At 46.9% G+C, this 24,489-nt stretch overlaps 2 protein-coding genes across 2 annotated transcripts; both read left to right on the forward strand.

Moving 5' to 3' along the window:
- Positions 1-13,136: 13,136 nt before the first annotated feature.
- On the forward strand, positions 13,137-14,443 carry MYF6 (myogenic factor 6). The gene is made up of 3 exons (XM_072357701.1): positions 13,137-13,655; positions 13,863-13,953; positions 14,094-14,443. The coding sequence occupies exons 1-3, from the start codon at positions 13,137-13,139 to the stop codon at positions 14,210-14,212; spliced, it is 729 nt and encodes a 242-aa protein (XP_072213802.1). The 3' UTR covers positions 14,213-14,443.
- A 3,339-nt stretch (positions 14,444-17,782) lies between these two features.
- MYF5 (myogenic factor 5) lies at positions 17,783-18,991 on the forward strand. Its single transcript, XM_072359378.1, has 3 exons — positions 17,783-18,289; positions 18,630-18,705; positions 18,798-18,991. Exons 1-3 carry the CDS (start codon positions 17,783-17,785, stop codon positions 18,989-18,991), a joined length of 777 nt encoding a protein of 258 aa, XP_072215479.1.
- Positions 18,992-24,489: the final 5,498 nt, after the last annotated feature.

Raw genomic sequence — 24,489 nt, forward strand, 5'->3', positions numbered from 1 at the left:
ATGTATGGCTCTTATTCAACTAGGACAAAACTGGCAAGAGATTCAAAACTCAGAACCCTGTGAGGTCAGTGAGCAGAAGGCATTTTCTCTGAAAACATTTTGACAAGTTAAAGTTTCAGTAATACCTGTTTCAGAACATGTGTTAGATGCATATTAAGCACTGAACAAATATCATCATGTGTCCATGGAAATAAATGATAGAAACAAATTCAAATTGATTTCTTCTTTTTAAAATCTATGGAAAGAACTCAATTAGCTCTCTGTTTTAGGGGATATACATACGTTAATAGTGAATTCAGGACATATGTATAGTTAAAATACATGTGCATTCAGTGCTACAAAACTTGCAGTGCAGTGAGTGGCGTGGACTGTAGATGGAAACCACTGACACAGTTTTGGACATGTCTTTGCCATTTTTAACTGTAAGGAACTAAGTCAAAGAAATGGAACTGGTCCACTGCTTCAAAGAAAACAGAATGAAACTAGTCCACTGCTTCACCACTTTTGCATGTCTGTTGTGTCACCATTCTAAGCATGATGCTAAAAAGATATTGTTCTCCATGTTTTGTGCCATCTTCTAATGTTGTGCTGCTTGTCTATATACGGTTATATCCAAAGAAATGTCATTTATCTGATGTCAGGTGCTACCGGCATGATCTATAGCCATACATCATTCCCAGGTAAGCAGTGCAGTGGTCTTACTTAAATTTCCTGCCTTCTAAGCTGATGTACAGTGAACATCATGGATCCTCAGCTGCATTTCTGCATTGACCCTTCCCAAGTAACTTTTCCTTCCCTACCCTTTGCCTACAGTTATGAGCTATGAGACAAGTGAAAACGTATTTTAGCGCTACCTCAGAGCTAAACGATGGTATGAACTGTATGTCTTAGCAGCATTGGCACAGTGTGCAATTGTAAGGATAAACTAAATTACTGGCTTCCTATCCAGAAGTTCCCCCTACTGCTATTACAAAATGTGGTATAAAGTTTAGCACCATTCATTATTCAGCATCAGTCAGCTGAAGACAATAAGATGGATCCCATGTTTGATATTTTGTATGGCAGTTCTCTTTTCCCAATAATTTTTCCCAAATGATGCTGAACTAATTACTTATTTTAATGACTTTCTCCCCCAGCTCCCTTCTTCTGCAGGGCCTTTCTCAGACTCAACTGTGTAAAGAAAACTTAAAATCAATGGCTTTTCTGCAATGAATAAAAATGTCTACGGCACATTTCAAAGATCTCACTTCCCTGGGCAGTCTGGGATGAGGCTGTGCCTCTGTATTTCAGTTGAAAGACAACATTTAGAAGGTTTTTGTTATATATGGATCATCTTACTCTGCTTGTTGATTGGTGTTACCAGGGTGATCTTTTTGTAGGATGACAGCTGCACGCAGCTATCCACTGTAATCATGAACAAACCATTCCAGTACTCTTCATAGTCAATAATGAGCCAAAGGAAGTTTTACAAGGATATTTCTAAAATATTTTGCAGGAGATGGAGTTGTGAATGACAGGAAAAGAATACTTGGATACTGGAAACCTAATACGCAAGTAAAGCTTTACCATTCACAGTTACATTCCATGAAGCTTGCTGAGCAGGAAGCGTTCTAAAACATACAGAAAGTATTTGGGACAAAACAGTACAACCTTTGAGCTGAGTACTGCAAGATACTGAACGCTCCTGCCAGTCGCACAGAAATGCTCTTAATTAGGCTTTACTGTAAATGTGCCTAGCTCATGAGAAAAGCACAAATACAGAACACAAGTATTATGAGCACTGACAGCAACCTTCGTGATTCAAGTTAGTGTTGGGAACCAAAGGACTCTATTGAGACAACGCTTTCACTAATCTTAAAATATAAAAACGGATATTTTGACAATGCAAGTGCAGAATGGGACAGACAGAGTATAGACAGAGGAGAGGGTTTTATTCCACTAGTGAAGGCATAAGCAAATAAGTAATCAAGCCAGAATTCTTAAATGAGCTGCAACAACACTAGGCGTGAGCAAGGAACTGACCTGTGGAAACTGGCTCCTGAGCATGTAACCTTACTCCCTTTTGAGATCAAGACAGCTATCTGACAACACAGCACTTTGTCAGCCAAGGAGCTCAGAAAACATTCCCAGAGCTAACTGGCATTTGTATGTGGGATTTTAGTCTGAACGTCTCTCTGCTAAAGAAAAAATCCAGATCTAGGGTTGTCATTAAAGTACAGCAGCTAGCTAAAATCCTACTCAACAGTGCAATAAGGCAAATAAGATAAACCTTTCCAACCTGGACATAATACTTTGAATTCCAAGGATCACAGACTACCTGTGATTTACCTTATATCCTTTTCTTAGAGCAATACCTTGATAAGCCTAGGTCAGCACTCTAATCCTCCTCTGTGTTGGTGCTGAATCAGTTCTAGCCATATGATAGTTTCAGTTTAAGCCAACCATTTCCAATGGTCAATGGAAAAACATGGGCGTGCACAGAGAACAGTTGATGTCGAATCTAGAATGGATGCCTAGGAGAGGCACACCTGAACACCTCTCTCAGGAGGATGCTTTGACAAAAGATGTTCTGTAATTCCATATTACTGCAATTCCTTAAATATATGCCTCCTCCCTGTGGGGTGACTGTTATTGTAGGAACACTGCAAGACACACAGTACACAAAAACTGTGACTGCATGCTCAAGGTGGCAGATACATTTATCACTTGTTCATTTTTCCTTCTTCTGCCCTTCCATTTTTTCTTATCCTTTTTAGCACTCTTAGGCAGGTTATGGAAACATATCAGGTTGCTGGTTAATGGAGATTAATTGTGTGAGCTGTACTATGTACAAAACTTAATGAGACAAACATTCCTCTCCTGTATATCGATGTGCTCTTTGAAACATGAAGGGATCTCTGACACCGCTTACGTTATCTCAGTACAAACAAGGGACCTGGGGACTGTTGAAAGATATGATGGACAGCATCACTGCCACACAGTACTCACGCTCTGCCTCACCTTCATCATCCCACCAGTTCTCACATGTCGGCAGTACAGGACTAGTGGTAAGCAGTCAGTGGCTTTGGCTGAAACAGAACTCACAGAAAGCTTCATTGCCTAACTTGGAAAGGTTCCCAACAAGGACCTTTGGCATACAGCAGGCCACTCATGACAAGGGCACCTTTCTTCTTATTCAGTCTTGAGACAAAAATCTCTTCGCTACATGCTTAGAATAATAGCAAAACGACAAGATTAACTTATTTAAGATGCCAACATTTTCTTCTAACTTGTTATCGCTGTTAGGATATACCAAATCCACACATACTTCAACACACACAAGCACATACTCAGGCTCTTAAAGTGACATGTAATCAGTCAGATGTAACTACCCTGCTCCAGATTAACAAAAGGAAGCATGAGCTCACAGTTGTTGTGACCCATAAATCCTTATCTAAAGAAGTGATTGGTTTTGATTTTTAAAAACTTTTTTTTATGGAAAAAAGGAGTTAAACTGAACCTTTATTTATTTGTTTGTTTGTTTATTTATTTATTAATGGCAATGGACTGAGATGCTCTTTGAGAGCTTTGAAATACTCTGTGCCACCATATCGTATGGCTCTCCAAAAACAAGGAAGATGTCTTGCAAGGAGATTTACTTAGTAAAAACTGAAATTGCTGCAACAGCTGAGAGACAGAGAATGGTTCAATTGAGAGAAAAGAAACGAACAAGTGTCAGAGCGGGCAGTTGGTGTCAGTTCCAGCAGGATTTAAAACTTGACAAAAGCTTGAAGAAATTATGTTAACAGAGCCAATCTCTTTATGAAAAGAATATTGTATTTGACAAAAATCCATTGTAAACAACATTTGACAGTGCCTTTATTAAAGTGCTCCAGAGGAAAGAATGATGCATAAATGAAATATACAAGTACTGTATTTCACTGATATTTAACATCATACCATGTGTTTTCATTTTTTTCCTGAAAAAGAAATTCCAAACTGAGTCTGAGCTCAGTACGATGATAAACTCTGATTGAAAGTTCATCTTTTCAAAGAGGGAAAACTGTAAGACCTTCTTACTTCGCTCACAATGAGATTACAACCCAAATGAAACAAGGTTTTCTATTGCCACTTTAAAACAACTCCTTATGCTCTACATAGAATGTTCTGTCATATTTAGGAAATCTATTGTATATGCTATAGAAGAACCATTTATAGTTTATCTCAGGGAAGGATTGCAAAGATAATTTTAGGCCTTGGATTTCAGCAGGGCTAACCTTTGGCTGCACGTGGCTTACGCACAATACAAAAAAAATCTCCATGCCAAAGATGTATCACATGACTGGCAATGAAGGCCTGCTGGCCTGGCTGGGTAACCCAAAACCCTGGCTCTGGGAGGAAGTGAGCCAGTGGAAGCTGTCAGCAAAATAGCCAGGACGCTGCCCAGGCCTGCTTTACAAGGAGCAGTGAGATTGCAGAGCAATCATTGCCATCTCCTGCACGCAAGCCTTTCTAAATGCGTGCTCTCCTCTGGCTTGTCTGGGCACTAGAAGTCCTTGTGACTCCTGGACATGCCAAATTTTCAGTGTTACAGACCGCATGGATGACTATCCACTCCATGCTCCATGAAGCAGTTCTGCATGTGAAATTCTGTTGGTTGGTTTGGTGGTGATTGCTTTTGGTTTCCTGAAGGTCAAAGAGAGAAAGGTACTGAGAAAGGAGCAATGGCACAGAGTAAGTACTGGCTTGTGATAAGGCATCCCAAGAACATTTAACTGTTAAAATACTTAACTCTTGGACCTCCTGACACTCAGTAGAATCCTTAGCTGACAAGTGCCCAAACTCAAAAGGAATACCCAAAAACAGTCACTAATGAAAGGCACTCTCAGAAATCTGGAGTGGAATTCAGGAGACAACAAGCACTGATGATGCAGTTAAAAAGCTACAAAGTGTGTGTGCCAATGTATCTCCAGTTGTGGCATCCTCTTGCTTGGGAACTGTCATCTCATTATCATCATTGTCAAATTAATAGGGAATTTCCAATTTTGATTCCCCCCCTCTAAAAATAATCCAGGAGTAAATCTCTAGGATTGCATTTTAAGCACTCAAATAAAACACAGGAGATGCTGATTTATTTTCATCCTCTGCTTGATTCAGGGCAGAGATCTGTTTATCCATGTTTATCACATCTCAGGCAAATATGCCGATCCCTGGGCTAAGGCTGCAGAGAAATCATATGTCCACTATCTCTTATATTCCAGTGGTGCCACTTGCAAGAATATTTGAGTAGTCATTCAGGAATGATGAAGACTGCTACATCTGAGCCTACCTAGAACGAACTGATTGTCACTTGCAAGTTGCAGCATACATCGGGTCTGCTTATCCTTTGTGGTGCACAATTCTGATCTATCTCTTTTGCAGTTATGATAGTAATGAATAATACTACAAAGTAATAACTATAATGCCTGGCACTCTGAGCCAAACATTTCTATTACGCTGCTACAATGCACAAATGTTGTTTAAAAATAATGACTCTGCAAGCCAGTGGATTCTGTTCTAAGCCAGCTTTCACACTTCACAAGCAAAATATCTTCTCACTATTTTCTCTAAATTTAAACGTAGCTAGATATTGTCTAGCTACCAGGTCCAGAATGCAGATCTAGGTCTGCTCTTCCAGGGGTTCTCTGTCTAATGAAAATACACCCTTATGGTATTTCTTTCTTCTCAAATTTCCCTCAACAGAATTAGCTTTTCCCAAAAAAACAACCCCACACAATATGTACTCTTCCTCCAAGAATCCAGAAACTCCCATCAGTTCAGTTGTAGCCATATTTTTGATGATATTTTTCAGGCAGAGAGGGAAACCAACCTTCTTTTAGTCTAGGCACTTTATCTGAAATGAAATACAAGCATTTTTTTTAGTGTAGCTGTGTGCAATCTAACTAGAGTGAGAAGGGTAAGAGCCATTTTGTCATGCAGAATATCTGAACACTATTCCCCTTTCATTTCTTTTCTATACATCAGATGAACTCTCTTGGGAAGATGGAATGTTGACTGAGACCAGCTTCTTTCCAGCTTTTTAAAAACATCATGTTTCTTTTAGGATGACTGTAGTGGAGATGCTAAGTCAGGGCCTGAAGCAGTGATTGGACACCTGGTAGAAGGTAGAAGGGGAGCTCAGCTGCATGCAGTGCACCTCAGTAACCAGAAAGGGTGGAGTCAGGATCCACCCATTCCTAGACCTCATATAAGGGCTGGCAATGGAGGCAAGGGCATTTCTTTGGAGATCACTGCATACATGAAGCCTTCTGAAGGTAAGCAGGTTCTTTCCTTTGTTTCTGTGCCCAAGCTGTTGCATTTGAGCAATTTCTCACTTGCTGCAGCCTGGGACCTTGCTACTCTGCTGTCATTGCTGTGCTTTCTATCTTGTTACCATGACTCATCTGTACTTACAGAGCAGTACAAAGGAGACAGAATTTGGTACAGATCTAGTGAAAACAATAATTAGAAGATAATTTATCTATTGCAACCTATCAAAGTCTCTGGTATCTTCAGCTGAAGCATCTGATACACATCTTTGTCAGAAAATGTGGATGACTGACTTGGTGCACAGTGGCGTAACAGACCAGTCCTCTCTGGCAGTCTGAACACTTCATCCCCATGTTTTCCAGGTAGGCAGCTGACTAGGTTGTAAGTGGGAACAGACATGTATCTGCCATTTACTGAGTAAAAGAAGCCAGCAGATACAGGAGACTGAATAACAGGAAAGGACATCAGAACACACCAGCTCGAGTAACACCTGCATCCTATCAGAGAGGATAAGACATAAGTTAATAAATAGTTTTGTAAAACTCTTTAAGTTTGTGATTAAAGCCAAGTAAAGCCCAAGGTATTTGGATACACAGCAGTCTTGTGAAAAGGTACAGAGAGAACAGAACACGACTGGCAGTTGGAAAGGAAATGGTCACATGTCAGAGTACCCAAAGTACAAGCTGTGAACATAACATTCAAATCAGTCAGCAACATGTTTATGGGAATTCAGATGATAGCAGTAATATGACAATAGCAGGAGTATAAAAATAGCCAGCCACAAACATCAGTTAAAACGTTACAGAATGTCTAGAATAAATCTTAAGTAAGCAAAGATGTAAACTAGAATTTAATTCCTCTGAGGGTGTCTTTAGAACAACTACCTGTATGAAAGGATGAAATATAACAACACCTGAGCCTTGGAATGGACTAGCTTACGTTTAGAGGTAAAACTGAGATCACCTAGTTAACCACAAAACCCAGCCCTGGAAAACTCACTTCTATATCTGAGCATACACGTGTTTCAAAGCTGAGACTGACTCAGCAAAGCCAAATGTTGCACCTAAGGAAGAACTGGGAAGAGAGCATGTGGGATGTAGCCATTATGTCTGCAAGGACAAAAACATGGCAGAACAGGAAAACATCGTTCTATGCTTACCCTACACTATCAGAAGACTGAAATGTCCACTAAAGGAACTCAAGCAAGCACTGATAATGTACCTGAGACAAGCTTTATTTGTTCATGTGACAGCAATGTGGGTAGGGGAAAGCAGACGAAATGGAGCACAAAATCTCAAAATACATATAACAGAGAGATCAACACGTATGAGCTAAATCAGTTGTCTACAAAAGCAGAACAATACTCAAAATATAATGAACAAGAACTTAAAATATGAGGAATGGAGAAATCCAGAGGACAATCACAGGACTGCATTAGTTTGTTTACATTTTGGAAGGAAAACTATCTCAAGATATTCTCATTTCAGATGTTTGTGCATTCAAAATCCACCCATGCATGGAATAATCAAGGACTGTATTAGTACAGCACCGAGAATTAAGTCTGATCAAGCAATGCCTACATCTGACATACAGCTGATTAACTTTGTTAGCCATGTAATCAAAGAGCTCATCAAACTGGCACATCCATACATCAAAAAGTATTTGGCAACCGATAAGGAAACAGCTTAATACAATTCATGTCTACAATGTGATCATTTCAACATAATCACCTCATGGTTTTGCGATGTGCTGTGCTTTAAGTAATGCCTACATTATGGGAGCTTTCCACACCCATAACCTTCACTGTATCTTCACAGTTTCCAAACTCTGCTCCTCTGTCCTTCCAGTTTCCCATGAAGAGCCCTGCAAGAATTCCACATGAGCTCCAGAAAAGGAAGCAGCCGTTTTCCCACCTTCTGAGCTCTCTTTTTTGTCCATGAACAACAGGGATACGATTAACCTGAGTACTGGATGTAGGAACAGACTTTGCTTTCTTTCACATACAGAACTAAGACGTGTATTTATTTTAATTATCAGTACTAGGATTCAACTGTTGTCCATTTTACTGAGATCAGGTTTAGACATCACTGTCATTATGTTCTGAAACTGTGGAGTGTGAAAATGCACTCTGTGCTTCCAACAGCTTATAGACTTAACAACCAAGTAAGTGTATGACTGTAAAACAATCTTTCATGCACTTACAGAAAATCTGATAGCAAAAAATATGATTATATAGCACGCAATGTGTGCTGTATCACTCATCTCACACCTCCTTTCCTCTCTTTTTTTGCCTAGTCAAAAGTATGAGAGGTCTGTAATCACTACAGCTTCTCTTCCTGGACAGAACCATGGAAAATGCCTGTCCCAGACAGCAACACTGTAATGGGCTTCTGGTTTCTGATTGGCACTCCCTCCTCCCCAGGAAAATGTCTTGTAGTAAAATAAATGTGTTTATGCAGTGGTGACTATTTGTCACTGTAGACCCTGACACAGGCATTAAAGCATCTGCCATTTAGAACTGTGTCTCATAACTGCCCAACATGAGAGCTGTAATGAAATCCTACCTTACCATCTTGAACTAGAGGAGTCTGTTTAGTTAGCGAAGTTGCACCTCTCAGATGATAACAGGGCTGTAACCGATATGAACACTAAAGTCCATATCCAATCAAAGGAAAACAGCAATGATTTGGAACAGCTATGGAACCAGGGTTTCTGTGAACATTTTCAGCTCCTCCCCTACAAAGACTGTTTAATTATATGAAGGCATCTTTTTCAGATCTCGACCTTTCTGACTTTCTGTCTCCACAGAACATATTACTGTTCTCTAATCCAGTTGCCAAGCTTGCATTTGAGAGATGGATGCTCCCTCTTGGTTACAAGTTCTCTGAAATGGCACACCCAGTACACACACTTCCTCTAGTCATTTTACAAACCTCCACTGAGAGACCATGTGACTTTGTGGATATGGAAATAGCATTTCTTCAGACGAGCAGAATTTGAGCAGGGTCAAGTAAATAATAGAATGCGGGTAAGCAACAGTCGGCTTGTGGTCTGACAACATACATAAGTGAAAATCAAGAACTAAACCTGCTCCATGTTATTGACCGTACTCTACTGTGAAGTTCATGTATTTTAAGGCAAGAAGAGATAATCCAGGCTCAGCAGTGCTACTACATACCACAGGCCACAGACTTTAGTAATCTCCATTCCAGCAGAAGAAATGATCCTTCCATGAATTACAGTGAAGTTCTTTTGCTTAAATTTCCCATAAGCCATTGTTAGCATGAGAAAATCTGGTCCCCCATAGAGTCGCTACTACTCAGATGTTCAAGAAATCTCAAAGTATTCCTAATTTCTGTTCACCCAGCATTTCTTTGGGGTTAAACACGTGTCCTTCAGCAGCTTACGCATCTTCTGTCCACCAGTTTTCCCATTACAGCTTCTGCAGCTCAGACGTGTGAAACGTCTCTAGAATGTGATGATGTCTCAGTCCTCATCTGCTTAAAACTTCCTTCTTAAAGGAAGGGAGATGTGTCTCATTCTTTTTAGCTTTTGCAACCCTGAGTGTTATGTACTATTTCCACAGTGAATTTTATAGAGCAGCAATATGTCAAGGTTTTCTATAATTCTTACCAATGAACTGTGACTACTGATACATTAACATGCAGGGTATGCACGGCAGGATCAGGTATGCAGAAACTGGTAGTGCTAATACACGTCATTTTGCAGGGTGAGAAAACTCAGATGACACATTCTGAGAGCTCCCTGTAATGAGTATCAAAAGTGCAGTAAGTGGTGACTACTCAGAGATTGCTCCATAAGAATGTTCCTGAGAAAAGAAAAATGGGAATGTAAATGCAGGTGTAGGTATTCGAGTGCACCACTTAGCAAAGCAGGAGTCATAGCAGATAACTAGCTCTCAAACAGTTTCAACTGCTGCTCTAACTATACAACATACAGGTAACAAGTGACAAAAAAAAAAAAACACATAGGTCACCTAGCTTTACATGAACACACTGCCAAATTCAGATGATAAGATCTTCTGTGTGAAGGGGCAGAGCAGGACAGAAAAAATAGAGTGAATAGAGGGATATTTGGAGTGGTGTGAGGTGCCCCATGGTCCAAACTAACAAAATGTTTCCCTGTAATTCTACATTAGACTTCTGCTCAAGTCATAAGATGTCAAGAATGACCTTGGCAGTTATCAGCTCATCACAGTTATATAAAAAAATCTGGAATCCATGTGGAGGAAAAAGTGATTGAGGTCCCAGAGATCAGCCGTGACAGAAAATGCAATCTGTGTTTCTTGGATTTGGGGCCATCTTGACTTAGTATTACCTTGGTAGGATAACAGATCTCATAAATCAGCACAATACAGTACATCTCGTCTGCTTCTGTCTGTTTGCAAATGTACTGAGAGTTACAGAGCTTTCTGGTAGAAGGAGTATCAACTGAATAACAGAGTCTTCGCAGACTGAGAACAAGTTTTCCTGTGAAGAGCTGCCCAGTTGGCTAACTTACAGGTGGAATTCCTCAGAGATCCCTATTCCAATGCCATGCCCAGTTTTTCCTGTTCATATATTTTACTTCCCCTTCTGCCTTTGTGCTTAGATTGAACACGATATAGATGCGAGGTGTGAGAGAACAAAGACAAGCATCAATTTCTGACCCCTCCATTTGTAATCCTTTTGTAAAGGTGAAAGTTATTAAGGGTACTTTGTTCATATAAGCTACGGTTGCTTGCTAGCTGTGCTATGTTGACCAAGGAGCGAGAATAGGAGATGCAATGCAATTGGTAAAGCAAAATCAAAGTTGCTTATATGATGGGCAAATGGCCAATTTCACTCAAACTAAAATTCAGTTAAAACTGAGAAGAGTTTTGCTCAATAAAGGGCTACCTTTGCTGTCCCCACATTACTTTGAACAACTAGGTCTGTTTACTCCAGCTCTTAATGAATCAGTGCTGGAAAGAAAGAACTTTTTGTTTCCTGCTTGTAACAAAAAAAATCAATCTGTTAACAGCTGAAGGAGTATCTGGATCCTCAACTTGTACTGTCTCAACTCCCTTAGTTGAGTTAAAACTCTCCGAGAGGACATTTCATGAATACTTCTCCCTTAAACAGTTTTCATTTGTTTACCTTACCAGTAAATTGATTTAATCTGTCTCGTTCCAAACACCTCCAGAACAGCAATGAAGAAACTAAAGATTGAAAGTAAAAAATAATAATACTGTAATAAATACCTTTTAAGTGATGAGCATGCATTATAATTTTTTTCATTACTACTATAATTAACAGTATGGGACTAACATTCCTCTAGCACTGAAACATATGTAATGTCAAGGAGCAACTCTTCCCTCAACAGACAGCAATCCATGTAGGAAACACACGGAATGGGTACAGCCTAACATGACATCCCTATTTAAAGGCAGAAAATTAAATCACAGGAAAATTAAGTGAATGGTCAAAGGTCAAACAGAAAACTAATTACAAAGCATGGAAACTGGGAAACTGTGCCTTATGATCAACTCCTTAATTATAAGGCTACTCTGGAAATATATATATATATATGTGTGTGTGTATATATATATAGAACACAGTGTTGGAATATAAATATCCAGTTAGTTTCATGGGGAACAGGCTGCATTTCTCTGTCTCATCCAGAACTGGATATCGTTCTAGCTAATTAAACCAGGAATTAAGGTCGATTTGAACAATATTAATTTGGTTGAAACAAGAATCATGGCTACTCTCCACTATTTTTGTACTCAGAAAAACTGGTTTGCAGTCAGTTTGAGGAAGAAATTCAGGATATTTTCCCATACTTTCTCTTTCTTGAGGTGCGAGAGGCCTAGCAGTATGATGTGACATTACAGTATATCTTAACAGAGGGTGATCACAAGCTCCATTTCTGTCTCAGGGGCCAGGAAGCTCTGTAAGTCTTGCCAGGCCCAAGGGATTAAGCTGCAGTTACAACAGATGCCTGGGCTTTGATTGCCCTAGACACCGTCAAGGACAGGGGCTGTCCAGAGAGCCCCATTAGGCTGTAACCCAGTCACCTGAATTCACTTCTGTCATCTCCCAGGAAACATCGGAAAGTTCAAAGGAAAATACTGCACCAGGGTGTGATATCCATAGGTGCTTCAGCTCTGCAGCACAGCTCTGCCTTGGCAGCCTTCCCCTGCGTGTGGAGGAACAGTGAGATTGGCTCCTAACCTTGGACTAGCTGTGGGTCACACGAATGGCATGCTTCGAGGGGGCTGATGGAATAGCAGGAGCTTCTGAAAATATTAACCCTTTTGTTTGGAGAACCATGGCTGCCTTTGAAAGCCCTCTTTACAAAACCTATACTTAGCACTGGGGTATAAAGTGTGCGCTCTGTGCGTGTGTGTATGTATTTGTCTGTGTGTGTGTGTGGCTGGGGAGGGCTCAGCAGGCAGCCCTGTGTCTGTGTTCCCTGCCAGCCCTCAGCAGAGCTGCCTGAGACACAGCTCCCCAAGCCCCCTCCTTGCCTCCTCATCCCAAGTTCGCAGGCCCCCCGGGGGGCATTTCTCTTTGTCGTTTGTTTTCCTTTATTTCTTCTCTTTGCCTCCCTCTCTGTGTGCCCCCTCCTTCCCAGCCTTCTAAATAGGAGATGTTCTCAGGACAGCGCCCAGGAGACTGGCTGGAATCAGTTTTGGAGGGTGATGCACCGCGACAGCTAAAAGTTGGATAGGGTTTCAGTAGCTCCTATATATAAAGCAGTGGGGACTTATGTCACTGCACTAATTAAATTCCATCTGGGTTGCTCCTCGGGGTGTTTTTGAGCCTTCCACCCCACTGGAGCAAGCAGAGGGGCCGAGGGACAGCATGATGATGGACCTTTTCGAAACCGGCTCCTATTTCTTCTACTTGGACGGGGAGAATGGGGCCCTGCAGCAGCTGGAGATGGCAGAGGGCTCCCCGCTGTACCCGGGCAGCGACGGCACCCTGTCCCCGTGTCAGGACCAACTGCCGCCGGAGGCCGGCAGCGACAGCAGCGGCGAGGAACACGTGCTGGCTCCACCGGGCCTGCAGCCCCCGCACTGCCCCGGCCAGTGCCTCATCTGGGCCTGCAAAACCTGCAAGAGAAAGTCGGCCCCCACCGACCGGCGGAAAGCGGCCACGCTGAGGGAGCGGAGGAGGCTGAAGAAGATCAACGAAGCCTTCGAGGCTCTGAAAAGGCGGACTGTGGCCAACCCCAACCAGCGGCTGCCCAAGGTGGAGATCCTGAGGAGCGCCATCAGCTACATCGAGAGGCTGCAGGACCTGCTGCACAGGCTGGATCAGCAGGACAAAATGCAGGAGGTGGCGGCGGACCCCTTCAGCTTCAGCCCCAAGCAAGGAAACGTAAGCACGGCGGCCCGCTCCCTCCGGCGCCCAGCTGCGGGCCCGAGCTCCCCTCCCTCCTTCCCCTCCTCCTCCCCCCGACAGGGGGCTGACGGCCGCGGGGGGAGGAATGGGGGGGAGGTGAGGGAGGGGGTCGGGGTAACGTGCGGGCCCCGCCGCCGCCCGCCTCGCTAACGCAGCGTCCCCTCTGCCCGCGCCCCGCCGCAGGTCCCTGGCTCCGACTTCCTGAGCACCTGCGGCTCCGACTGGCACGGCGCTTCCGACCATTCCCGCGCGCTGGGGGGCAGCCCCAAAGCAGGTAACGGCCTCACACGCAGCCCGGCGCTCACACACAGCCCAGCGCTCACTCGCAGCCCGGCGCTCACACCCCTGTGGCGGCTCCCCGCGGCCTCGTTGCCGGCCGCGCCCGCTCCCTAACCCCTCTCTCCTGCCGAGCAGGGGGCTCCATGGTGGAGTCGTCGGCCTCCAGCAGCCTGCGCTGCCTCTCCTCCATCGTGGACAGCATTTCCTCCGACGAGCCCAAGCTGCCCGGCGCGGAGGAGGCTGTGGAGAAATGAGCTCCGGGGAGTTGCGGCCCCGCGGTGTCAGAGCGGCGCGGCCGCCTCTCGGGGCACGCTCCCACCGGCGGAACGGCCCTCGGAGACCGGAGCCGTACGGACTTTTTTCTCACCCCTCTTTGTATCTCCCGTTTTGTTTTCTCGAAGTTTTGACCCACAGACCACCCCCCATCCTCTTTTCTATCTTTAACTGACGGTACTTAGCGCTGTACCAGCCGAGCAGTCCATTCCTGTCAGGGTGAAGCCGTTTGGCTGCGTTTCGTGTGCGTCGTGCTGAAGAGCGACCCCCGTCTCGTTTCACGTCTGTAAATAATTTCAATACTGCCTTTTGTAAACATGACAGATATGTATTTAAATGATGAAAGTGATACTGTATATAAGAACGAGTTCCTCTGACTGTAAAATAAAGCTCTTTGTGTTACAGCGTTCCCCTCCTGCTCATTAAACCCGGTCCGGTCCCTCAGTGAGCCCCCGCAGCCCGGGGCAGCAGCTCCGCGCAGGTAGCGGTGGCGATGGGCCGCTCCTCTTCCGCTTTGGGCCGTTTTACGTTCTGGTTTGGAAAGGTCACAGCCGCTTGTCGGGGAGGTCTCGCTCACCTCGGCCGACACACGAACCCACAAGGGCTGGCGAAAGAACGCGGTCGTTTCATTTCGCTTCCGCGGCCGCAGCCCGTTTCAGCCGAATACTTCCGACGAGGCTCCCCGTGACCCCGCGCTTCCCCGCGCTTCGCTGTGATTGCAATTCAAGCGTTTGGGTTCGATACTAATAACTAATACCCAAGCCCGAAACCAAAACAGGGCCTTGGATCATATTATCGGAGGGGGACGATAACACGAGGTCTGTGCTTTAATCACGTCTGTTCTGCAGAGGGGCCTCGCACAAGGCTCACCGCTAACGCAGGTGCCCCCTCCCGCCCCGCCGCCCCCCGTTCCGCCCGGAGCGCACCGCCCGCACGCAGCGCGGGGCTGCCGGCCCGCTCGGGACAGACACGGCCGAGAGCGCACAGCCCGCTCCGGCTGCTGCTGCCTGGAGAACGCGTACGGTTTTGGAAGCAAACGGGCAGGGGAATGGGAACAGGGGGCGGGGGATGAGCAGGCAAATAACGGGGCCATGTGCTCGCCGGGAGCCCTCCGGCAGCGGGAACTGCGACTTTCCCAGTCTCAAGGCTGCTAAAAGCCCCCGCGTGTCCCTTTGATCTCTCCTGGGAGTCCGGGAGTGCAGGCAGAGGCCAATGCCTTCCTCAGCTGTCCCCACCCGACCCCCCCCCCCCCGGCAGGTACCGATGTGTTTACTTAGGTGCGCCGTTCCCAGCACGGGGACCAAACGCGTCTTTCTCGCCGGGAACGGCCGGTGTGGCAGCGCACGGACACAACTCTGCCCCAACGGGCCGAGCCCACAGCCCAAGCCCGCATAGCCTGCGGTTTCCGTCAGAAGCATTTTGTTGCAAAGGGCTGGAAGCCCCCTCCCCTGCAGCCGCAGCCGTGTAAGTCTGTGTCTGCGCTCCCCTCCCGTTTAGTTCCAGTCGCCGGCCGCACTTCTGCGAATTTGTTGTGAGATCACTTTACCAGAGGAGCTGGGCGCTCCCGAGGGACACCAGTGCATGCTTTGTGCTGCACAGCTTCCCCTCTCCCCACCCCCGATAGCCAAGCACGGCGGACGAGGCGTTCCCAGCCCCGCACGGACCGCGCTGCGCTCAGCCTCGGCCCCGCCGCACCGCACGCACAGCGCCGGACGGTGGGAGCGCGGCCGCCGGCCCGATAAGGAGCGAGTGTGTTTGTACACAAAGCTGTACACAGCTCTCCTTTAGCCGGCGCGAACACGTCGTACATCAAATGGGAGGGGGAGGGGGTGAGCTACATCCCAGTGACGGGTTCACGTTACCGCGGAGCAGAGCCTTCCCGGCCGGCGGCTTAGGGCACGGCCGCGCTGCCCATGGCCGGGCATAGGATCGGCGTGCCCGGCCTTGCCCCTCTGTAACTTCAGTCGTTAGAGCAATTTTCTGCTTTCCCTGCAGTATTCCTTTCAGAGGGGACTAACCCCACTTATGGCCTCAAATAAACCACTGCAGTGAAGACGCAGCCCTCCCAAAGCCCCTAGATCTTTCTTGCATTGAAGGCTGCATACAGGTTGGCGGTTTCCCTTAGGAGAAGTTTCAGTTTAAGAGTAGAAAATTTTTCTCTCTCTCTCTTTTTTTTTTTTTTTTTTCTTTTTTCTTCTTTTTTTTTTTTTTCTTTTCCTTTGGCAGTAGAGGGATGAGCGTGCAGGGCAGGGGTCCCGCAAAGGTCAGGGGGAGATCCTAACCCCAGACCCTGCTCACTGCTCAGGCAGGTGCAGAAGCTTTGGGTGGGCGCAGTGTCTGAGACTGTGTCCCTCCCAAGGCTCCTGAAGACAGCAGGGTGGGAATGCCCCTTCCTTCCCCTTCCCGCAGCCATTGCCGCAGCCCCGTGGCCCTCTAGGTATCACGCCGCTCCATCCAAATCACCGCAGGCTACTTTCCCTCTGCCTGCGGTAGCCTAATCACATAATTCTATTCCCAGGTAGGGAAAGTTGCCTTTGCAGTCTCCTAATGTTTTCCCCAACCGCAAAAGCCACCTGGCTGAAACCAAAGGGTTCCCGCACATTAGCAGCTGCCTGTTAAATGGCTTCATTACCGCTCTAATGACCCCTGCGCAGTTCTGCTCGCTACTGCTGCGGCTGGGCCTCTGCGGGGCTTTGTCCCTGCCCTGTGTAAAGTTACCGAGAGGTTTGGGGTTAGAAATTTTACACTTCCAGGAGGGGTTTGTTATGCCGGCAGCTGGGACGCATCTGTAACGGTGCGAGTTGGCCTGAAAGCAGAAAATCAGCGGGCTCGGGGCACTGCGCGGCTGTTGTGTCTCCAGCAGCATCAGGTCGCACGCAGAGGAGAAGCAATGGGAAGGGGTTTGTCTGGCAGCAAACACTCTTTGTGAGCACTTCTCCGTGTGACCCAACCCAAGAGCACTAACATCTGTTTGCCCGCTCCTCGTTACACTTAGCTGTCCTTGTTGTCCCCTCTTGTGGGAACGTAGCTTTAATTACAGCACAAAGTGCCTTCTGAGATCAGCGGGCGAATGTGAGTGCTGAAAGAGGAGTAAATCATGTCAGGTTGGATCTGGAGTGTGAGAATAGGGGTAGGAGAGCAGGCACTGTGGGTGCGGTGGGATTCATTCCCCTTGGTGATGGCAAGGTGATGCAGGGGCTGACGTGGGGAATGTCCATGGCCCATGCACTCACTGCCCGTCTTTTTCTTTCCCTCCCCAAGCTCCCCAGATTGGTCTAGGCTTTAGAGACCTCTTGCCAGCTTGCCTGCTGCCCGAAGGCGGGTGAAGAGCAAATCAGCCCCTTGGGGGCCAGAGGAGGCCTGCCCAGCCGGGCAGGGGCTGCGGGGGATATGCTAATAGAGTCGGGCCACTGCGGGCCAGCCTCCTACAATGCGCATATATAGGGCCCCGCATCAGCCGGAGGCCACTTTGTCTCGGGTCGCTAATTGCAGAGGGAATCGCTGCATTGAGCTGCGAGCTGCCAGCCCACACTGCTGCCTCGGACGGAGAGATGGAGGTGATGGACAGCTGCCAGTTCTCCCCATCCGAGCTCTTCTATGACAGCTCCTGCCTGTCATCCCCTGAGGGTGAGTTCCCCGAGGATTTTGAGCCCCGGGAGCTGCCTCCCTTTGGAGCCCCTGCACCCACTGAGCCTGCCTGCCCTGAGGAAGAGGAGCACATCCGGGCCCCCAGTGGGCACCACCAGGCCGGCCACTGCCTCATGTGGGCTTGCAAAGCCTGCAAGAGGAAATCTACCACCATGGACCGGCGGAAGGCAGCCACTATGAGGGAGAGGAGGAGGCTGAAGAAAGTGAACCAAGCATTCGAGACTTTGAAGAGATGCACCACGGCCAACCCCAACCAGAGACTCCCCAAAGTGGAGATCCTGAGGAACGCCATCAGGTACATCGAGAGCCTCCAGGAGCTCTTGAGGGAACAGGTGGAGAACTACTATCACCTGCCGGGACAGAGCTGCTCCGAGCCCACCAGCCCCAGCTCCAGCTGCTCCGATGCGATGGTAAGAGCAGGGCAGGGTGAGGGGCAGCTCACAATGGGCTCGAGCAAGGGCCCTTGGCAGCGGGACTTTAGGAAAAGGTGGATAGCTTGGGTTAAATTTAAAAGTGTTGGACAGTTTGGGTTCCCACCGGCCCTTTCTCAGAGCTGAACTTGCACAGGGGCTTTGGGGCACCCAGACCCGGTCCCTGCTTGCCCTTTGCCCCCTCTGCTTGGGGCCGCGTGCGGGGAGGGAGGCGCGACCCGGCTGGAGCCCACCCGAGGGGCCACTGCCCGCTCTACCGGGAGGCTTTGGGGAGCTGCGGGGGCGGACGGGCCGGCACTGGCCCCTCGCTGTCTTGCAGGCGGACTGCGGCAGCCCGGTCTGGCCGGCGAGAGGCAGCAGCTTCGAGGCGGGCTACTGCCCCGAGATGCCCCACGGTAAGGCCGGCGGCGGGCGGGGGGCCGGGGGCGGCCGGCGGGCGGGGGTCGCGGCTGGGCGGCCCGCGGTAAGCGGTTCGCCCCGGTGGCAGGCTACGCGACGGAGCAGAGCGGCGCGCTGTCCAGCCTGGACTGCCTCTCCAGCATCGTGGACCGCCTCTCTCCGGCGGAGGAGCCGGGGCTGCCCCTCCGCCACGCCGGCTCCCTCTCGCCGGGCGCCAGCATCGACTCGGGGCCCGGGACGCCCGGCTCGCCGCCGCCCCGACGGACCTACCAGGCGCTATGAGGGGCCGGAGCCACCGCCCGTTGTGGGGCTGACCCCGGCTGCCTCTCGTCCCGCCGCTCCGGAAAAACCTCTGGGGCAGGAGGAGCGGCACCGGCTCCGCTGCAGTCGGGGCTGGGAGCGATGCCGCCGCTCGGAGCAGCCCCCGGGGCTCGGGACTCGTGTGCTGCCCTGGAAACCCCGCTGCAAATAAAGCGTGCTACCACACCGCCGGCTCGCCTGGTGCTTCTTTAACCGCATCCCCGGGTGCTCGCGGGGGGCTCGGCTCCAGCGCCCGGCCTGGTTTGGAGCTCTCGGCTCCCCCACCCGCGAGGGTGCTGTGCTGGGGCTGCTCGTGGAGGAACAAAACTCAGCGGGGTCGGATTCTTCCTCCTGCTACGGGCACTTTCCTTTATTTTCTGTGAGAGTGGCGATAATATTTAATACCCATCATGTATTTACTTTTCATTGGGATGTCCTGCTTCTTTCCGTGGAACCAAAGACCAAACATGTCAGGACTTGGCTATAGGATTGCACGGTCACTTCCTAATGTGAAAGAGTGCATGACCCAGGTCTGATACCTCGTAGGGGAATTCTGATCTCAGTCACTCTCAGTGCTTTTGCAGTGATAAATTTAGCAGATTTGCTAAGAACAGAGCACAGATATCTCTTTCACAACCCACAAGGTACATTTTGCAATATTCAGAAAGCAACACAGCAGTGTCTGTTCCTACTGCCTCTTGCTCCCACTAGCCAGGATGAAAACCCTTGGCTTAGTACTTGCAGTTCTGTGGATCTAGAAACAGCCAGATCAAACTTTCATGAGTTTCAGGGTTAACAACTATTTCCTTCCAGGCTCACTATCTACCTCTCCCACGAAACAATTCCAACCCTTTACATTTCTCTAGTTGCAATCAAAAACTTTTCTAAGCCCCACAAAAGAGACCTGTGAGGGAGAAATGGGCTCCTTCAGAGCACCCAGGAATGTCTTCTATGGTAAGCACGCCAAGCGGAAAGAGAGATGCAATTCACCGGCATGAATTAGGGATGTCTTTGCCATTTGTGTTCGTGTTGCTAGCAATGGGTGGCCAAGGGGCCTGGAAGTGGTGATTCACCTCTGATATATCTTTCACTTGAACCTAGCCCAGCTTAGTCACTTCACCGAAAGCTGCCACCTGACTGTTCTTTGGCAGCATCCACAAAGCAAGGGTGAGGGAGTATCCTGTCCTCACAGCATACAGGTCACTCGTCCCAGCAGGCTGTGGGGATGCAGTGTGCCTCCTCCTGCACGGCTCCCCTGAATGTCACCTTTTGCCCATGCCGTGTGACCTCGAGGTGGGTGTTTTCTTTGCAGAGTAATTTGGGAAGAGCTTTTTCCAGAATGATCTTTATGTCTTTATAGATAGATCCCAAACAATCAGCAAGCAGAAAAAGTGGTTGAAAAGCATGTAGCCCGTGTAGAGGTACAAACATTATATCGTTGCACGTGCTGCAGGATGCAAGTGCCTAATTGAAATCAGTCCTTCTTGGCTATGGGCAACAGCTTCCTGAGCCCTCTGTCTGTAGATATCTTTATGTAAGATCTTGAGCCTTTATTCATAATCTCTCACAAGCTGCTGCGCGGGTGACTTGCTTGCTCCTCTGGAACAATATGCAGTACTCAAGGACACTGCTTATGGCCAGGAGACAGTACAGAGCATTCTAAGTTATGGTTTACTATGGAGCCAAGTGGGGAACTTTCTGCATTTCATTCTGCACTGTGTTGACCTTGGCAAGTGATCTCCCGTGAAGTATGCAGAGCAACACCAGCAGATCACATGTTGGTAATGTACACCCCTCTTTGGCTGGCAGGCATTTTGAGCATTGCAAAAAGGTCAATACTTCTGAGACTGGCTTTTCAGAGAACTAGCAGAAGGACCAGCCTGTGGGATGTTTGTCCATAGCCTCCTCAGCCCTACCAAACTAGATTACAATTTCAGGCTTTTGTTATATACACCGAGAAAATCAACTCTCGATCACAGCACACCTATAAACAAAGCTCCTGTGAACCTGTGAACCAGCTCCTGTGCTGTAACCCTCAGGAGGAGTGGAAGTTAGAGCTGTGAAACCACCTTTAGCCTGTGGATTGGGAAGAACAAGGTGTAAAACTGCTGTCTGGGGAGATAGCTGTTGTGGTCACGTTTTGTGTGGTCAGTAATAATGATAAGGAATCCCTTCTACTGGCAAGCAGATGGAACAATGCCTCATAGCCCCAGGCTGATGTAACAAAGATGTCATAAGTTCCTGTCGCTCATTGCGATGAATGTAGAATTTTCATAATAAAATTCATGTTATATTTTAACGTTACCTCTGAAAAATGCTCTCTTGGAATATATTCTGATTGAATTTGAGCTGGGCTCATTTTTTGGTGATGAGCTTCTTGTATCTTTCATTGAGAAACCAAGCAGAGATCTTCAAAGAAATGCTTCTTTTAATGTCAGATAAAAAAATCTTTCTGTACATTACAAACCTAACATGGGAACCTCTCAAAGATCTCTTAAATATAACATCAGGAAAAAAGTCTGCTTAGGGAATAAGAGATGTAAGGAGCAGTGAATCCCCATATGAAAAGACAGTCCACTTCAAATGAAGATTTCCTCATATCAGGTTACAGGTAGCCATGTCCAAAAAGTAACTACGTCCAAAACATGACATGGATTACCTTTCTAACATCAGAAAAGCTGAGCTTTGGGCTTATTCATAAGAAGTGTTGCCTTGTTGGGCCTGTACTTACAGGCTCCTTTCTTCCTCTTCAGTGTGTTTGCATGTTTCTGGAAGATTTTGTCTGCATGTTGATGTGTTACTGCAGTGTGCTGATAATGAGTGTGCTTTTCACACCTGAAATGTTACGAGTGTGTTTGTGAATTGGTGGATATCAGATGTACTTGTGTATGCTTCCCGGGATTTCTAGCTGTTGTCTGCGTAGATGTGTGCCTGCAAATCTTTTCTGCCTGATATATATTTGTTTTTCTAAGAATGATTTCCCATGTGAGGTGTGTGTCTGTGTATTATTGAGAATGTGCTGTGAATTCATGTGTGCTGTAATGAGCTCTTGCTGGGCTTCTTGCAGCGAAGGTTGAAAAACAAGCTTCATCACATTGTTTTTAGTCACATCTTTTTAAAAGGCACATCATTTGAGTATATGTGTTTGATTCAAGGGGAATTCAGCATCCTCTTCTTCCCAGCTTGGCCTGCTTATGAAAATCATTGGTGGCAGCAGGCAACTCTTCCCTCCCACATCAAGACTCCCTCCCTCCCCTTCTCCTCTGCAGAGCCCCTGTCTCGTTCATCACTTCTCCCTTCCCCTTTCAGCTGGGCCCAGGGGTCCCTGGAGGCCTGCAGCTGGCCTGCTGACCTTTGGCAGGCTCTGTTTGGGGTATCAGCCCCACAGCTGGCCACAGCTGCCTCCCTGGCAACTCAAGGTCTACTGAACGTGGCCAGATGTAGACTGGGCTGGGATCCTGCTGGCTAATCTGACACTGTGAGGAACGAAGAGCTCACCCTGAGTGTGGGGCTGAGCAGCACATATTGGCACATGTTGCCACAGGGTGCCAGGGCCAGACTCCTCAGGCCAACTGAGAAAGAGACAGCAGAACTGACTGTTTTTATTGTGCTGTATACTACCTTTCCCTTGGATAGTAGTTAAGGCTTCAATAGCCGCCTTCTCCCTCACTTATGTTCTCCATTCAGTCCAAGAGATACACTCATCTACTGGACCAGTACAGGACTGAATGAAGGAATTATTGCCCTTCCCAGACACAGTGTGATATATTTTCTCTTTATTCAGCTGCTGAACCCTTCCTCCAGGACCTTACTCATCTCGGATGCTTATGAACCTCATGCCAAACTCACTGTGCCACTGAGGCAAGCTACTTTCTGAAAGGTCTCTTGCTTTCTGCTCCCCAGAGCAGCTGACAAGGGCCATCCAGTCCTGAAGCATTAGTAGCATTTATGGGCTGCCTGGCAATCTGCTCAAAGATACTGGTGGCTGTGATGCCAAAGGCACTGCTGACCTGTACTTGAAGAAGGCAATAGAGAGCATGATATATGAGTGTCAGCAAGCCCAGTGAGTGAACATAAAGGTAGGTCAGCGTCTGTATTAAATCAAGTACATTTAAATCTGAGGCTCTCTGAGAAGCCTTCAAAGCTGAATTAGCAGCAAAGGAGGAAATGTGTGCCCTTTCTCTTTATTTCTCTGACCTTTATTAATATAAGCTTTTTAACTGATATTATTTTCTGCTTTGAAAAATCCATACAAAATGCATGCTAAGCAAAAACTAGAACCTAAAAAGGAAGCATTAAAACCTTTAACTTTGATTATTTTTTTAAAGTGCCACACCAGACTGCCTGCAGTGGGACTCCAGGACCAGTTGAGCTAGTGTCTGTATTATAGAGAGCCAAAATGTAGATGTAATCAAGTTTGAATTCAGCCTATTGCCTTGATATCACACAATTTATTATTAACTGAATAATTCCTTAATCAAGGGTAAACAAATAACGACTGTAGCTTCAGCTACACCTGTGTGTGGCACAACGCCCTCATTAGCAGGTGCATCGCTGCTCCAACAAGAGTTTGAACAAGCAGCTGAAAACCTGCTCTGCTCCCTTCACTTCTACATTTTAACCTACTCTGTATCCAAGGTCTGCATTTCTTTGTTTTGTTTAAACTAGCGTGCAAAAATACTGTTTGTTTTCCTTTCCAGTTCATTATGCTTTGAGGAAATAGAAAGACAAACAGTACTTAAGGTTTGAAAAGTATTTATTTCTACAGTTGGTGTTTTGGAGCATTTTCAAATTGATCTAATAGTGCAATTCTGAATATTGCTGTGTGCACTGAAAAGCAGAAGGGGAAGTGTCACTGCTGAACACACATACAAAGTGTACATCTGAAACCTCTTTCCCATATGTAAGCCTTATGTATAAAGTTGCGGTAAACACTCTTGTAGACAACAGTGATCATAGCAAAAATTCTTTCTTAGATTTAGCTGCTATTTCACTAACTTGGCACATCAGCTTTAAAAACACCACAGACCCACAGGGGTGGCTGGAGTGGAGCCAGGTGGGCAACTGGGCAGTGCATGCCTCCGCTCTGTTCCTCAGTCATCTGATTCTCACTATTTTGGATACCATCATCTTGTAAAGAAAAGACCACCAGACTCTCTTCCCTCTGTGTGAATTGCATTTCTGGTCCTATGACTCCTAAATTTTGTTAACGGCATGCCTTAAGTAAGCAGCTAGGAGCTGTCCTGGACTCTTTTTCTCAGGCCTGTATAAACAGTGTAAGCTCCCAAAGTTTAGGTGAATGGCTCAGCTGCAAAGCTTTTTCAGATAGGTGAGAACCATCCTCCTGGGCACTCACAGGGCATCAGTGGTGAGCATTTCCCAAGAACTGTTCACTGTTCTTAAAGTCTACATGAAAAAAAAACAACAAAACACAAGAATCGTTTTGAGCTTTATCCTGAGTTTTATGCATCCACTCTTGT

This window comes from Excalfactoria chinensis, chromosome 1 (assembly GCF_039878825.1).
Source record: "Excalfactoria chinensis isolate bCotChi1 chromosome 1, bCotChi1.hap2, whole genome shotgun sequence".
In the NCBI taxonomy this organism is placed as follows: Eukaryota; Metazoa; Chordata; class Aves; order Galliformes; family Phasianidae; genus Excalfactoria; species Excalfactoria chinensis.